The 16,008-nt window shown below is 46.9% G+C and overlaps 2 protein-coding genes across 5 annotated transcripts; one reads left to right on the forward strand and one right to left on the reverse strand.

Annotated features, from left to right (window-relative positions):
- Positions 1–6,524: 6,524 nt before the first annotated feature.
- On the reverse strand, positions 6,525–10,366 carry isg20l2 (interferon stimulated exonuclease gene 20-like 2). Of its 4 annotated transcripts, none has more exons than XM_035164018.2 (4): positions 10,181–10,366; positions 8,389–9,148; positions 7,979–8,179; positions 6,525–7,657 (listed from the first exon to the last, which is right to left on the reverse strand). In XM_035164018.2, the coding sequence occupies exons 2-4, from the start codon at positions 9,043–9,045 to the stop codon at positions 7,544–7,546; spliced, it is 972 nt and encodes a 323-aa protein (XP_035019909.1). In that variant the 5' UTR covers positions 9,046–9,148; positions 10,181–10,366; the 3' UTR covers positions 6,525–7,543. The 4 variants fall into 4 exon arrangements, with proteins under 4 accessions (XP_035019909.1, XP_035019908.1, XP_035019907.1 ...); XM_035164017.2 differs by lacking the exon at positions 10,181–10,366 and adding an exon at positions 9,496–9,765; XM_035164016.2 differs by lacking the exon at positions 10,181–10,366 and adding an exon at positions 9,483–9,765.
- A 276-nt stretch (positions 10,367–10,642) lies between these two features.
- Positions 10,643–15,323, forward strand: mettl25b (methyltransferase like 25B). Its single transcript, XM_035164014.2, has 8 exons — positions 10,643–10,977; positions 11,668–11,786; positions 12,046–12,253; positions 12,338–12,400; positions 12,637–12,768; positions 13,101–13,900; positions 14,355–14,539; positions 14,615–15,323. The coding sequence occupies exons 1-8, from the start codon at positions 10,840–10,842 to the stop codon at positions 14,698–14,700; spliced, it is 1,731 nt and encodes a 576-aa protein (XP_035019905.2). The 5' UTR covers positions 10,643–10,839; the 3' UTR covers positions 14,701–15,323.
- Positions 15,324–16,008: the final 685 nt, after the last annotated feature.

Consider the following 16,008-nt stretch of genomic DNA (forward strand, 5'->3'; position numbering starts at 1 on the left):
ATGGAAGTACAGACACACAAACACACACATTATATGACATCACAATGTCACTTTTGAATAATCCACCCAGAGCGTCTGATACAAAGTCAGTGAAGCAAGAGCTGAGGCTCAATACTCCTGAAAATCAACTGAACGTCTTAACGTTTCCTCAACTGAAGAAAATAAATCAGATGTGCGGAGCCAGGACTGAAGAATGTACGATTATAAAGCAGGCTAGAATAAACATCCTGCTGATTTAGGCGTCTGCCAACCAGAGCAGTTTCAGTTCCCTGAAGGCAAACTTGAGATATCACGTTGAAGAGGACAAACCCACAAACAGAATGTCTCCGGCTGCTGGTCGCTGCCCACGCAAGAGACAGAAACGTTGGGATGAGAGAGAAGGTGAATGTCAACGTGTCAACATCCCGTCACACATCAAGGAAATGGTCATAAAAAAGATAGAGAGGGAGAGAGAGAAAGAAGGGGGAGAAGAGAGACAGAGAGAGAGAGAGAGAGAGGATGAATCCCAGGCAACATCACAAGTGCAAAGAGAGGCATCACAAGTGGCTGAATAGTCGATGACTTCACCTTGAGGGGCCAATGGAGAGGTTGTTTGACTCCGTTTGCCAGGAAGGGTCATTTGAGGCTGGAGGGTGGGGGTGGGGGGTGGGGTGAGGGGGGTGAACTACATTCTTAAAGGACTGCACCAGCTTTGTGAGAGTTTGGCCCGTTCGTCACTTCACCCAGTGGCTCGGTGATTCTCACATGCGGCTCAACGAGTCCTCGTTCCTGAATCAGACGAATCGGTTCTCTCTCTCTCTCTCTCTCTCTCTCTCTCTCCTCTCTCTCTCTCTCTCTCTCTCTCTCTCTCCCTCTCTCTCTCTCAGGTCGGAGCATCGAACTCTTTCCATCGTCTCATGAACCGTCCGGTGGCGCTGGGATTGTTTTCTGGTGCTAACTTGACACTTTTAAAATGGTTCTGGTGCCAGAAGGTCTGTCAACAACAGGAATGGTTTATTTACTGCGAGGGCGAATTGGAAGTTTAAATTTGATATATTTACTGTTAACGGTCTAAAGTAAACTGAACTTAAAAACACATTTACATAACAAACATCACATGATTGATAAAACCTGAAACCATAACAATAATTTACCAATAAACAACAGTTTTAGTTCTTAACACAGCAAAATGCTCCAAACTCATGAATTGTCTCCATAGTGCCGGGGCCGGGACGGGGGGCCGAGGCCGGGGGCCGGGGCCGGGGCCGGGGCCGGGGCCGGGACGGGGCGGGGGCCGAGGCCGAGGCCGGGGCCCGGGGCTGGGGACGGGGGGCGGGGCCGGGGCGGGGCCACATCGGCTGGCGAGCTAATCGGGGACACACAAGTCCCTCATGTGAAATACATACATACAATTATACCGTTTAGCTTTATATCGTCCGAATCCACCTGCGTCACTGGATAAACCTGACGCACCCACTCACGACAACAAGCCCCAGCGTCAGCCCTGCGTTAGCCCCTCCTCCATCACACCAGCCCAGACCCACATCGCGCCACCTCGGACGGCTTGGTCTGCCCATCTCCAGGGGCAACCGCCTCCCCCCCCACAACCACCACCAACCCTTTCCCCTTCCTCCTGCCTCCCCCCCAATAGACACAATCCGACAGGAAGCGAGGAGCAGCCGGGGAGGGCTGGAAGCAAAGGAGAGGAGAATGGAGGAGGCTCCGACTCCCACTCCTCAGCCTGAATGTCTCCGTGTGATACGATCTCCTGAGGGAGAGGCTCAGCTTCGACTGTCAGAATCAAGGTCTTTGCAAATCAACCAGAGTTTATCTCCAATATTCAGCAGGAAACTTTGAAAACATGAAGAATTATGAACAGAGTTTGGTGGATTTGTTACAGCAGCAGCTCTTCAGGTTCAGGAAGCAGAGGATCATGGGTAATATCCAGAGGGATGACACAGTCAGAGTCAACACATTAATACACAAAGCCCAACAGAATAAATCACCACATACGTCTGCAGGGGGCGCTGTTGCTCAGTAACAGTTACACTATAGTGTTGCTTTAAAGTTCTGTAGCAGCCGTTTCTTATCTGCTACAGTTGAGAAAACTTTTAAACTTACAAAACACGGGCAGAGGTTCAAACATGTGGCCTGGAGACTGTAGCCCTGCAGGTGACTCGTGGAATATTCAGAGATGTGTCCCTTCATTATCATTATTGTTATTTCTGAGGAGAAATCCTCATATTTGACCAGTAGGGCTCAGCTCCTAAAGATAAAAGCCTGAATTTACAAAAGTGGAAAATGTTGTTTAAACGGTTGTCTCCACTCAGAGAACAGATTCTGAGCTGCTGATGAATCTCTTATTCATTACTTTGAAATATAAATTCTAACATTACTATTCATGTCCAACATTACACTCCACTTCTCTTCACTATCAGTTACTGTCTCATGAAACTTACTTGTTTTATTTTCTGTTGTTATTTCTGTCACTGGTTCTGCATTTACTCTCTTTATTTCTTCAGTTTCACTCATTACACACTTTATATAATATCTTCATGTTCTTCTGGATCTAATTCTCTGTTCTGTGACAGTTGAAGCTGGAACCAGAGTTTAAAAGTAATAAAGTGGAAGAAAAGGTTGATGGTCAGTTTCTCAGCAGAGACGTCACAGCGATATTTCCTCTGAGAACATGGAGCTCGTGTGACTTACTTCATCTTCATCTTCATCTTCATCAGGCTCAACTCTCCGTTCCCTCAAGTTGTCGCTCCGGAGTCCGGTCAGGTCCGGGTCCGAGTCCTGGTCCGGGTCCGGGTCCTGTGTCGGGGTCCCTGTCCTGTGTCGGGGTCCGGGTCCGGTTCCTGTGTCGGGGTCCTGGTCCGGGTCCGGGTCCGGTGTCGGGGTCCTGGTCGGGGTTCGGGTCTGGGTCCGGGTCTTGTCCTCCAGGAGCCGCTCTCTGCCGCTGTGGTGAAAACACACTGATCCGAGAGAAGCAGAGACCCGCGACCAGGACGAGAGGAGGTGAAGAGATCCTCTTCCTCCTCCCTCTCCTGATGATGATGATGAATAAGGACGCAGACCTGCACCTCTTCATCCTCCTCATGATGATGATGATGAAGGACGCAGACCTGCACCTCCTCATCCTCCTCATGATGATGATGATGATGATGGACACAGACCAGCACCTCCTCATCCTCCTGATGAATGATGATGATGGACGCAGACCAGCACCTCCTCATCCTCCTGATGATGATGATGAAGGACGCAGACCAGCACCTCCTCATCCTCCTCATGATGATGATGAAGGACACAGACCAGCACCTCCTCATCCTCCTGTTGATGATGATGATGGCGAGACTCTTGATGATGAAGGACAGACCAGCACCTCCTCACTCCTGATGATGATGATAGACGCAGACCTGCACCTCTTCATCCTCCTGATGATGATGATGATGATTAAGGACGCAGACCAGCACTTCCTGAGAGATCAGACCAGCACCTCCTCATCCTCCTGATGATGATGATGAAGGACGCAGACCAGCACCTCCTCATCCTCCTGATGATGATGATGAAGGACGCAGACCAGCACCTCCTCATCCTCCTGATGATGATGAAGGACGCAGACCAGCACCTCCTCATCCTCCTCATGATGATAATGAAGGACGCAGACCAGCTCCTCTCCTCCTCCTCCTGATGATGAAGGACACACTGAGGGGGAGCATTATTTATTTATTTATTACTTTATTTCAGAATCAAATCAGTATAAAATACATTTATTTGCATTTTCTCACAATCACTTTAAGATTATTTGGACCAACCGAATCTGTATTAACTTCCTTACATCTGTCTGCTGAAGATCCGAACCACTGGAAGACGATTACATATGAAACAATAACAATATTTATTCTATATTTGAATGGAAAAAGTCCCGTGTTACGATTGACCCCATAAGAAACTGCAGGTTTCAACATTTAACGTTTTGTCTCAATAAGAATGAAATAGCAAGTTGTAAAAAGTACTGGTCTGTACTGTGTCTGTTGATGAGCAGGTGACAGAACGGGGGGGTTATCAGAGTCTGTCGTCAAGTCTGTGATTAATTGGAATTTTAAAAATAGCTCATTCAACCCTGCCAGTTTCTCATTTTCAAAGTGTGTCTCTTTCTTCCGGGGCAGCTTCCACGTACGACAGAATAAGAGCCTGTACACCAACATGCTGATCCTGTGCCGATCCACACTGTGCTGGTGCATGTCCTGCACGTGTCAGCTTTAAGAGTAATCTGCAAAATGGACAAATTCCTGATGGCTTAGCAGTGGGTAATAAAAAACGAATTATGCACATGTGGCTAATGCCGGGCTATGACTTATATGTGTAGTGGAAAGAGAAATATTCAGTGTCGCTGCCAATGACTTGACCCAGGGGGTAATAAATTCACTTTCAAGTTTGTCAAGGCCTTATTAATACAGCAGGTGAGCACTTAATCTCCTTTCATTTCAAATGTTGAGAATAATATTCAAATAAAAAATGAAGAATTGCTATTGAGAAAAGTCTGAATTAGAAAAAGGATCCATGAGCTAAGAGATGTTTCCCATTCTCTGTCTTTTTAACTTCAGATATGAATTGGAAAATCTTGTTTATAGCTTATTAAGCACAACACAGATGAAATCCAAAGCCTCTTTTGGGTTTTAAACTCAAGCTTTCACTTATGGAGCTAATGACGGGGAAGAAAATCAAATTGTGGCCGTGCACAAGGAGATTAAGGAGGGATTAACAGTTTGGGATAATCTAGACAAGGGAATTGATCAAATCACATGTTGCTTTGCAATAACCAACCTCCAGAGGAGGTGAATGTGACTATGCATCAGTTAAGTCTGTGGAGGTGTGAACAGACACTAGAAGCCACAAACGTTCTTCCTCTCTTTGGGCGACGACCTAAAAACACCTCAAGAATTTCCAGTTTGGGAAGATTTCCCTGTCGCCTCTGCCAGCTACACTGGGGCCGTCGGATGCTTTGGCATCCTCACTGGTGATACTGGGGTTTTCAGCTGCGTGTTTGGTCAACAGACAAAGAACAGACACAGGACTTGTCTTCACTTCAGGGCATCCCTCACTTGTTCCCTCCTAGGAAACGGCTGAACTCCTAACACGGACCAAGTGTCCACAGATCCAACCTCAAACTAGCACGTCCCCAAAGTTCTTCCAGTTGTAGCCATTGACTGTAAACAAAGATGGACAACAGTGAGGCTCCCCTGGTGTTTGGCTGCATTATCAGTCAAAAACCCCGCCTCCAGCATTACCATCGGCCAATCAAACAACAGACATTGCTCTAGTGTTGAGAATAATTATGGCAAATATCAAAAGGAAGAGTTGATGTACAGGTAGAGAACATGTTCAGCTGTTTAAAGTCGTGACAACACAAAGGTTTTTAGTAAAATCTTGAAGTCTTTGTGTTTGAGGGACCTGTTCTGATGCACTGGTTGTTTCTGGAGAAATTAGCACAGACGTTTTGAGGGATCAAAAAGTATTTTTTAATTCGGGTAAGATGAACATCAACAGTTAACTTTTAAAACAAACGAGAAAGAAGAAGAAACGTTTAAGCCAGGGGTTACACAGAATGAACAACTGAACACAGACGGAGGGCACGGTCACACATACACGATCGCAAAGCGAATATCGTGAGACCAAGTTCACCGAAGTTGAACTCCAGGTGACCGTGCTCCGAAGCTGCTTTCAGACATGAGCTCTGGAAGTTGTCCAGAAAATAGTTTGTTCGTCCTGTGAAGCAACGTATAAGCTCTGCTGTGGAAAGATCAGTGTTGTTGTTTCCAGCTCATCCACACCGGCGTCGGCCCTCATCACCAGAAGATCTGGAACCTCCTCGTGTTTCCAAGTTGACGTCTTCGTCTTCTACGTGTATATTTGTGTTCTTCCAGTTTCACGTCCGTTACGTGTTAGAAACCTCATCAACACGTCCACTCGCTCACTGGGAAGCTTCCACACATTGTCCTGCTGTGTCCTCACATGGACTCACTCTGACATGTTACAGACACGTTTCTGGAGGCTGCAGGAGAAGATCCAGTAAAAGTCCAGAGACACTGACTCAGACATTTGTTCTCACAGACAGAAGCTCTGCCTAAAAACAGCTCGATACAACAACCCTGGATTAATTCCTCCCTATAAATGAGGTTGACAAAATGAGAAGCACCTTTCAGTACAATAGTCTGACGTGACAAGATGATAACACAAAGCAGAACTAGTTGATTTTGGATAAAGTTAAAACATTTAAAAGCTTCCAGTTGTAATAACTTGACTAACATTAGATCAGATTTCCTCTAAAGTCAAACTCACAGTCCAAGTTGCAGCACAGGTGACGCTCCTGTGTGTGTGTGTGTGTGTGTTTGTGTGTTTGTGTGTTTACAGCAATCACTGTACTTGTTCAATTGAGCTGAACACCTGAACTCATCTGGTGTTGCATAGAAAAGTGGTTTCTCTCCATGTAAACTCTCCCATAATCAGCTGATTGTGTTTCAAGAACTCAGGTAAACAAGGACTCCATCTTTTTGTTTCTTTTTAATCAGCCACTCTGATGAGTTTGTATACGTCAGCCTGTGAAAGGAGCCAAGTGGCTGTAGCACCACTGAGGTCACACCCCCCCCACATACTTTGGGGGGGGGGGATGTTACCTGTACAATTCATTGCCAAGACCATGATCAGCGACTACATTCATTTAGATTTTGAACCTCCTGCTCGTACGCACCGGAACCTGTGGTGTTGTTGAGCTTATAGAATTATCTACTGTGCATCACCAACACCTTCGTCTGATAGAGCAAGCTTCACAAATCTTTGCTTTTTTTTTTTTTTTAAACATTTAGATAAAAAAACTAAACAAGATATTTAGTCACTTTTTAAAATGTGTGTGGAAATGATCAAATAGAAACTACTGCAACAGAAGCTTCCCCCGTGACCTCGGTATCTTAAATCCTGGCTACGGCCCAAAAGAACATCACTGCATGTTCCTCAAAGAATAATGTGCCAGTTCTGTGTCTCTGATTTGAATTAAAAGACAATTAAAAACCATAGAAATCTGCACTAATGATTGACACATGATGGAGCTCCATCAGCAGCAGTTGAGGTCAGACTTGAAAATGTTTTTTTCCATCAGGAGCAAGACCTTGTCCAGGAGAAGCTGAACGTCTGCTCTGATTAAAACAGGTTTTTTTGGTGTTTGCCATCACAGATGCTGTTTCAATAATGTATGTTTGTTGCTGGGATGAATACATGACTGCCCCCTAGTGGCAGATGCACCATCTTAACACACAGAAACCTGAGAAAGAATCTTTCTGTTGAAACTCAAGGTCTCTGCAAAGTGTGCGACTCGTCAGTCGCTCGTGTTCTTCTTCTCCAGTGCTCTGAACGAGCAGCTTCCCTCTTCCTGGTTTCTTCATTCGCTTGTTGACGGGACACTAAAGTGGGTTGATCCTGCGAAGCTGCAGTGAGTTCACATACCTGCTGCACCTCAAAGTTCATTACTATTCAGTTCAACTTCCACGGCGTCTCCGCAGACCTGGCGTTATCTGCCCTGCGGTTTGGAGGCGAACCTCCTCTCCCACTCCTCCTCCACCACTCTGTAAAGCTCCATTGTGGCTTTCGCATCCTCCACAGACGAGTGACCCTTCTTCCCAGTCTGAGGACACAAGAGAGGATGAGGTCAGCGACACTAACTGCTACAGATCAGATCAACACAGATTCCCACAATGACAATAATACTAACTTTATTGCAGCTGGCAACTTCAATTAGAGCATTCGAGGTCCTGAGTTAGCTCACACCACTCTGTACATTTTGCAACAGCGGAACAGCCTAGCAGTTAAAGTGCTGATGCTAACCGCTAAGAGAGGTCGAAAGTAGTGGAAGAGTGATCGGATCTCTCGACACAGATGTTAACACTGAACAGGACCTTAGAAGAGAGAGGGAAGCGTTGGCCTGGTTTAAGGACAAACACCGTACCTGGATGTCGCGGTTAAAAATGGCCTTGGTGAGTCTCTTCAGTGACGCACACTCGTGCTCAGCGAAGCCCGCCCTCAAGTTGAGCAGTGGGATCCGCGACGTGTCTCTGGTCAAGGCAGCGGGGTGGGAGTAACCGAGCACCTTGAAGTCGTTGTGGATGGCGTGGCCGATCACAACCTTCCCCATCAGCAGCCTCAGTATCTGCCAACAGAGAAGACGCTCACTCACCCGTCAGGCTCCGACAGCTCAGTTCAACTCACAGACTTGTTTTAACTCAAAGATACGAATGAGAATCAACACGGCGGCAAACTCACCCTGAGAGTAAATGTGTTAAAGAGTAAGACTGGTGATTTAAAAGACAACTACTGACTCTCTCTCGCTCTCTCTCTCGCTCTCTCAGGTTTTCTCACCTCCTTCCGGGCCTCCGAGTACGGCGTGGCCTTGATGAGATCCCTGTGCCGGATTCCACTCCATCGGGTGCGGTAGTCAGTAACGGGCATGGAGGGGTTGATGAACTTGTCGTAAATGACGTCGCCGTCATAGGACACTATACTGCAGCGTGCCAGCTGGCTGATGTGCCCTTTAGGTCCCGTCCCCACCATCTCACAGTCCATAGCGAGGAACTTCGTGGGGATGGCGGTGGATGTGGCAGCGGGTTTCGGGCTGCTCGATCCCGAGGGGCCGGGGTTGGCGGCTGCTGATTTTAAGCTCACGGGCTCCTTTGGCTTCTCGTGGCCTCCTCGGCTGTTCGCGGTCAGAGTGGAGGCAGGCCGGCGGTGGGTGGAAGCTGGAGGCCAAGAGCTGCAGTGCAACGTGCCGCCCGGCCGAGGTAAACTGGTGCTTTGTGTGGAAGCGGCAGGTGACGGCGGCGCTGAGCCCACGCCGTTGTGGAGCGGGGTCTGGTAATGTCTGGGCCCGCCGGGGGGGTCGTCTCTCCGTTTCCCTTCCACGTATCCCTGTTGCCCCGAGTGCTGCACGTCTTTATAAAACCGTCGGTTTTTCCACTTCCCTGTTCTCTTCTGTGCCGGGTCACCGGACAGGCACACGTTTATCGTAGGGTTCGACATGGCACTTCAACGCAAACCGATCATCTGCTGGTTTGCTCCTCGGCGGGTCTTGGTCCTTCGTGGACTCGTTCACATCGGCTGGAAACGGTTTAAAGGAATCATCCTGCAAAACAAACAGTGGCACAGTGAAGCAGCTGACTCTGGAGATTCTAGCATTTTGTATTTTGCGTGTTTCAAAAAAGACTGAAACTATTTTTCAGATATTTGCAGAGTTGCAGAATTTTTTATTTCGGCCAATTAATCAATTCATAAACAAATTGATAATAAACCGTGTGTATACCTGCGATCTGTAGCACAAGTAAATACAAATATTATATTTTAGTATTTGTACGATAAAATATCACAACATAAGATAATTTTTGTATTTGTACAGTCAAATAAACCCATGACGTAAAGTATTTTTTGTATTTGTACGATAAAATACTCCCATGACGTACGATAGTCACGTACGTTCGTTTCGTACGCTAGCTGAGGGACGTTAGCATTAGCTCGCTTCGTGCTAACCGGCGGGTTCTCCGCGGCTGGCTGTGATTCCGTTACCGTGAAACTCGGCGGCGTCATGAACTCGGACACGTTGACTCCCGACAAACCGCCACCGACGAAACGTGTGACACCGACAGCGTGAAGTTAAATCCGGACTCGGACCTGCCGCCGCCGCCGCCGTCCACTCACTTCCGCTACTCTGTCCCGCCACTTCCGGGTTACATGCTGCCTTCGCGGACAGTCGAGAGAGTGGGTCAAAAGCAACGCAGCATTCAGGGCCAGAGTTTAATAATATAAATGTATAATCACCCGAAAGTCGTGTTAAACTTAAAGTCATTTAATTTCTTTTTTTAATTCATTCATTTTGAACAAGTCATATACTATCAAAGCAAACACACACACACACACACACACACACACACACACACACACACACACACACACACACACACACACACACACACACACACACACACACACGGTGGCATGTCTTCCTGAAGCCTCTACCTGAGCTCAGGGTTCAGTATCTGGTTCTGAGCTCTTCTGGACAGATGCTCCAGATGTTGTACCGGATCTGCCGGAGCTTCTCCCTCAGTTTGGGGGCTGCAGCCTCTAAAACTTCTACTACCACAGGGATCACATTGTATTTCACCTTCCACATCTGTCCCAGCTGTTCTTTCAGTCCTCGGTACTTCTCAATCTTCTCAGGCTCCTTCTTCCTGATGTTAGCATCCACTGGGATTTCCACATTATCACTGCTGCCATCTTCTGTTGTTTGTCCACCAACGTTAGGTCCTGTTTGTCAGTCTGGAATCTGAAGCCCCACACTGTACCACTTCTGGAATAGGCAAACACACAACACAGAAACTGTCACTGTGTAATAAATATAATGAACAGAAAAGGAAATTTATACCAGGATTAAAATATTACATTAGAACATGTGTTAGTAAAGACATCAATGAATAAACATCATCTTCTAATGAACTATTCAAGAGAAACAGGACTAAAGGAAAGAAGTTAATGTTAGTTTAGGTAAGTTTGTTCCACTGCTCCACCCTCCAGTCCAGAAGGTGGCGGTAATGCAACCCACAGGCTGGTTCGCCAACCACAGAAGAAGAATTTACGTGACGTACCCGGATGTACCCCGACACATGCGGAAGTAACCGTTAGCTTCGGTGGCTAAAAGCTAAACGCAACGACCATTTGTGGAATTAAAATCCAAACACTCGACATGTTTCAGCAGCGCTTAGTGTCACCGGGAGATTTAACCTCGCGCTGAAAGTAGCGTTAGCTCGTCTCTTTAGCGTTCTCATGTTAGCCGAGGCGTCAGCAGCAGAAGATGCGGGGACGTTCACACCGAGTTTGTCCCCAGATCAGCAGCGAGAGCTGGCGAAGAAGATCACCGCGTTTCTGTCTCAGTACAGACACCTGTCCGACACGTACAGGATTGTACGTATCACGAGCGAACTGAGCGAATGTCTGTTGTTGTAATACCGCCGTCCGCCGCCATGACAACCCCAGTTTCCTTGGCAACAGAGCATCAGCCTCATCGCGAAATTTGATTGTGTGTAAACTTCGTAACCGCAATTAAACAGTGTCTCCATTCGTTCTTCGAAGGCTGCGTCTGAAGACCAATTGTGTCAAAGCCTCACGACAAGAGCTGCTTTCTTTCGGGCTCAGTCCCAGTGAGAGTCTCCAGGAAGTTCTGCGGATGTTCTCCAGCCTGTCCCCTTGTTTGAAGTCTGCAGAAAGTCCAACTGAGACAGTGTGAGACGTCTCGAGTGTAGCTGCTTTCAGACCTGCACTGAACTCCGAACATCCTCCGCAAACTCTCTGGAGGAGGTTTATGTATGAACGCAAATATCCGAGTGAGGGCCTCGGGAGTTTCTACGGACTTTATTCTAGAGAAAGTCGCGTCACTCACGTAGAAAACACAAAGATGTCAGGTGTTTGAGTTGATAAGAGCCGACTCCGGTGCCGAGGAGCTGGAACAGAATCACATCGCATTAAACTTGTAGTAAACAGAGACCCACAATCGTTGTTTGTTTGCCTCGGAACCCAGAATGTGGAGGAAAAGCTGCGTTCATACCCAGTTCTTGAGAGTTTGTGGTGTAACAGTCGTGTGTTGTCGTCCCTCAGGAGTTCTTCACTGAGGATCTCTGGAGCACATTACCCAGCAGCTGGCAGGCCGCGCTGCAGGACCTGTCCTATCCACAGGTCGCTGACCTTTTACTGGACGTGACACATGGAGACAGGAGGTAAAACGGGATCCGTCTGCAAATACACGTTTTTACACTCTGTTGTCAAAGTAATGCAGGAAACGTGAGAAACAGAAGCACAGAGCCGCTACAGGTTAATGTGTAATACCAACACTTTACAGTAAAGCACAGGGATCTCTCACTGGCTAAATATTGAAATCAGTTTGTATTTCGGCCCCTCGTTGAATTTGTTGTCAGTAAATGACGACAGACTAATGTCCGCAGTAATACTAATGACCACGGACTCTTGTCGTTACAGTTATCCTACCGTGTGGCCCCTGTCGCTGTTGGCTTTCCGTGCCACCGCTCATGCTCTGGCGTTTCCCAGAGAGTGCAGGCAGGAGCGAGGCAGCTCGGTCAAACCCGAGGAGCGCCAGAAGAACCAGAGTCAGCGCTCGTTGCTGGACCACATCTTCAGGAAGCACGTCAAGCCCAAGAAGCAGTATGAGATCGACAAGCTGGGCACGGTACACAACTGGTTTTAATGGGAAATCAAATCGAACTTGATCCTCTGTTAATTGTCTCTTTAATAGTTTTTCTTCGATCCCCAGCTGGTGAAACAACTGTGTGGCCTGACCGACTGCAGCAGAGTGGTGGATGTCGGCTCTGGACAGGTATTATTTCAACCAAGGCAAGGCAGTTTTATTTATAAAGCACATTTCATACACAGTGATGAAGTGAAGAACGTTAAAAAAACAACACAGACACAAAATTAAAAGACATTTTAAATTCAGAATCCACAGTTACAAACAATTTTCAAGATTAAAAGAGGTAAAACTAAAAAATAAGGCAAATCTTTATCAGCTTTTTTTCATCAAAGCCCATGAAATATTCTCTCTGCTGTGAACAGGGTCATCTGACTCGTTTCCTCTCCTTTGGACTCGGGTTGTCGGTGACCGCCATCGAGGCTGATCGGGCCCTGGTCGCCATGGCGTCCAAGTTTGATGAACAGCTGCTCTTGGCGTTGGAGAAGCAGAAAAAGGTTGGAGCTTTGCTGCAGTTGAAAACATATGATCACATGACCCCTCACATACACCAGGCATGAGCGTGCCAGTGTAAACAGGAGGAAGCATTTACTAGTTAGTTGCAGAATTGTGGCAGATTGATTGAATATCATCTCGTCTCCTCCATGTAAACAGTTGTATCCTCGTAAAATACAGAGTTTAACTGCACAGCGGCTGTTAGCAAAGACAACAGGGTCAGTGACACTTGTAATGGTTCTCCATGTTGTTTCTACTCTGGTAGCTGAAGCTGACGATGGGGTCATGTTATAGGAGCGTAAAAATATATAATAAACATCTTTCTTCTTCCTAGAACGTCTTGTCTCAGCTTCCAGCACCACAGTCCCCTCCCCGCCACGTGGCCGGATGGGTTAACCCCAAGGAATCATGGGAGCTTTTCATTAAGCAACTGAGTACAGCAGAGTGTTTCAGCGAAGATCCTCCAACTCCATGTGGACCCAGCAAAAAGCGACTGCGGGGATCGGAGCAACATCAGGGGCGTTCCCATGACTCCACAGACTCTCAGGACTTTGAGTCGCCATCAGAACTCCAGCCAAGCAAGAATGAGCCTGGAGAGCAGTCCGGTCCTGAGAACTGCTGCCCATGCGTCCAGCCTGTCTGTCAGGAGGAGCTTTGTCCTAAAGAAAACCGCCTGCGGGATTATCCAGACTTTATCCTGACCGGTCTCCATGCCTGTGGGGACCTCAGCGCCACCCTCCTCCGCCACTTTGTCAGCTGCCCGTATGTTCGTGGCATCACCTCCGTGGCGTGTTGCTACATGAAAATCACCACTGAAGAGAACCCCAACCATCCGGGACTGGTTGAACCACCCACTCCACCGACGCTGGGTCGGGAATCAGGTCCCTCGGAGTTCGGTTACCCTATGAGCTCCTGGGTGCGGGGGTTGTCGGGACATCAGCTGTCCTATCAGGCGCGAGAGGGGGCGTGTCACGCCGTGGAGGACTACGTGCTGAGGCTCAGGGAGGAGGGCGAGCAGCTGAGGATACACTGTTACCGGGCGATGCTGGAGACGTTCATCAGGGACAAGAGGCCGGATCTACGTCGAGCAGGAATCCAAACTATAAAGAAAGCTCACTTATTACCATTTACAGAGTGAGTAACTCCAGTAACTGTGAGTCAAGATGGACGACTCCTGAAGGGGAAGCCAACACATCTCATTCACCCCCTGGTGGCTGGCTGCGGTACAGGTCATAAACCCTGCCTCCTCCATGTTAGCACATGAAACAGGGACCAAAATACAAAAATCAAAGTGGACGTTAAATAAATGTTTCTGTCATTTTGGGGTTGTTTTTATCACAGTGTTCGTGTTTCTGATAAGTTTGATTTTAATTAGTTATTTAATGATATAAAAACAGGATATCAAGATATTTAAACCACAAAATAACAGCAGATTAAATTCATACAAGCCTCCCAGTGATGACAGAAAGGGTTTTGAGCCACAGGTGGATTTCAAATGTTTCAAAAACATGAGAAAAGTGTCTCAAATACAAACTGTTTGATGCTCGAGGCCACTGTTTCCTTTGTGTCCATCCATGTTCTCTCCCAGGTACGCCCAGCTGGGTCTGGCTCGGGTCAGCCTGCCGCCCGAGTTACCCCTGGACCCGGAGCGGGTGGAGACCATGCTGAAGCAGCAGGGCAGGGTGGTGGTGTACTCCAGCTTGGCGCTGCTGCTGGCTCCGGTGGTGGAGACGCTGGTGCTGCTGGACAGGATCATCTACCTGCAGGAGAACGGTGAGCCAGACGACATGTTGCTTCGTGCACGACTGATTCACCTTCCTCTGTAACCGAAGCCTCTCCTCTGTGCAGGTGTGGACAGTCAGCTGGTCGCTCTGTTCCACCCAAACTTCTCTCCCAGGAACCTTGTGCTGGTGGCTCTGAAGCACCGTGAATGAAAGATGAAAAAAGTCAAGTTCTCCTTTAGGTTTTTTATTTTATTTTACAGATATTAAATAATGGCTCTTTTTGGGTGGCACTGTCTCAGCTGCCGACACATTTTTACCGTGGAGCCGTTCAGATGTTCAGCTTCGAAGGAACATGCTGGAAATCTGAAGAACTTGAATGTTGGACACACAATGAACGTGGACTGTGCTGAATCCATGCAGGAGCTTTTAGACCTTTAGATGTGGTTTTATTCACATCACGTCAGCCTGATCATCACGTTTTCTCCACCACAGAACAGAAGCAGGTGTGTGTTTGGATCTTGTGGCATGGTTTAGTTTGTGCCTCTATGAAAATGTGTCTTTTTGCTTGTTTTTATGTTATTGTATTTTTTTATTCCATTACCGCCGTCCTTTAAAGCCGTGCTGGAGAATCGTGTTCTGTGCTTTACTGGACGTGGACCACAAAGCAATTAACAAAACATGTGCTTTTAATTTCAGGCACAGCAGCATGACAACTGTGTGTAAATGAAAACAGACAAAACTCTTTCACGTTTTCCTTTGTTTCAGTTTGTGGTGAAAACAGTTGGAGATGAAGCTGTTGTGTTTACAAATGTGAATAAAAGTCCAGTATTGTCCATAACAAGCGTCATCATTTCTGATACACTCACACGTGACTAATAACATGTATTTTATCTACAGGGTAATTTTATATACAAAACCTTTTGTTATTGAAATGCTCATTACAGGTTTTACTTGTTTTTAAACATATATCCACCATGTATCTGTCAAATAAATGTAGTGAAGTAAGAAGTAGAATATTTTCCTTTGATAGGGTTTAACGAACATAAAAGGACGGATGTGACCACGTTGGTGAACCATCGGAGTGTGCTCTTTAAAGAAGACCCTGCTGGTCAAAGTCAGCAAGCAGATGAACTCCTCAGATTCTGCACACGGTCTCCAGACAGAAGAATCTGGTTCTGGTTCATTACTTTCACACAAGTGCAAATCTGTCTGGATCAGAACTCACTATGTCTTAAGAATGATAATAAACCACAGGCTCCAAATGAAGGTGAACAACATGAAGGCTCCAACAAGTGAAGCCAAAGTGCCTCCATCGCCAACTGGTGGCTGCAGTAAAGGCCACACATCCTCCATGTTATCAGATGGGACATGGCCCAAACTAAAGAAATATATAGTTGTTATTGAAGATGGTTTCTGTCATTTCAGATTCTCATCACACTGAGGATTTCTTCATGTGTTCATGTTTCTGATACTGACTCTTGATTGGTCGAGTGTGTATCAGAGGGACCTTGATACCGT

Source organism: Hippoglossus stenolepis, chromosome 8 (assembly GCF_022539355.2).
Source record: "Hippoglossus stenolepis isolate QCI-W04-F060 chromosome 8, HSTE1.2, whole genome shotgun sequence".
Taxonomy (NCBI): Eukaryota; Metazoa; Chordata; class Actinopteri; order Pleuronectiformes; family Pleuronectidae; genus Hippoglossus; species Hippoglossus stenolepis.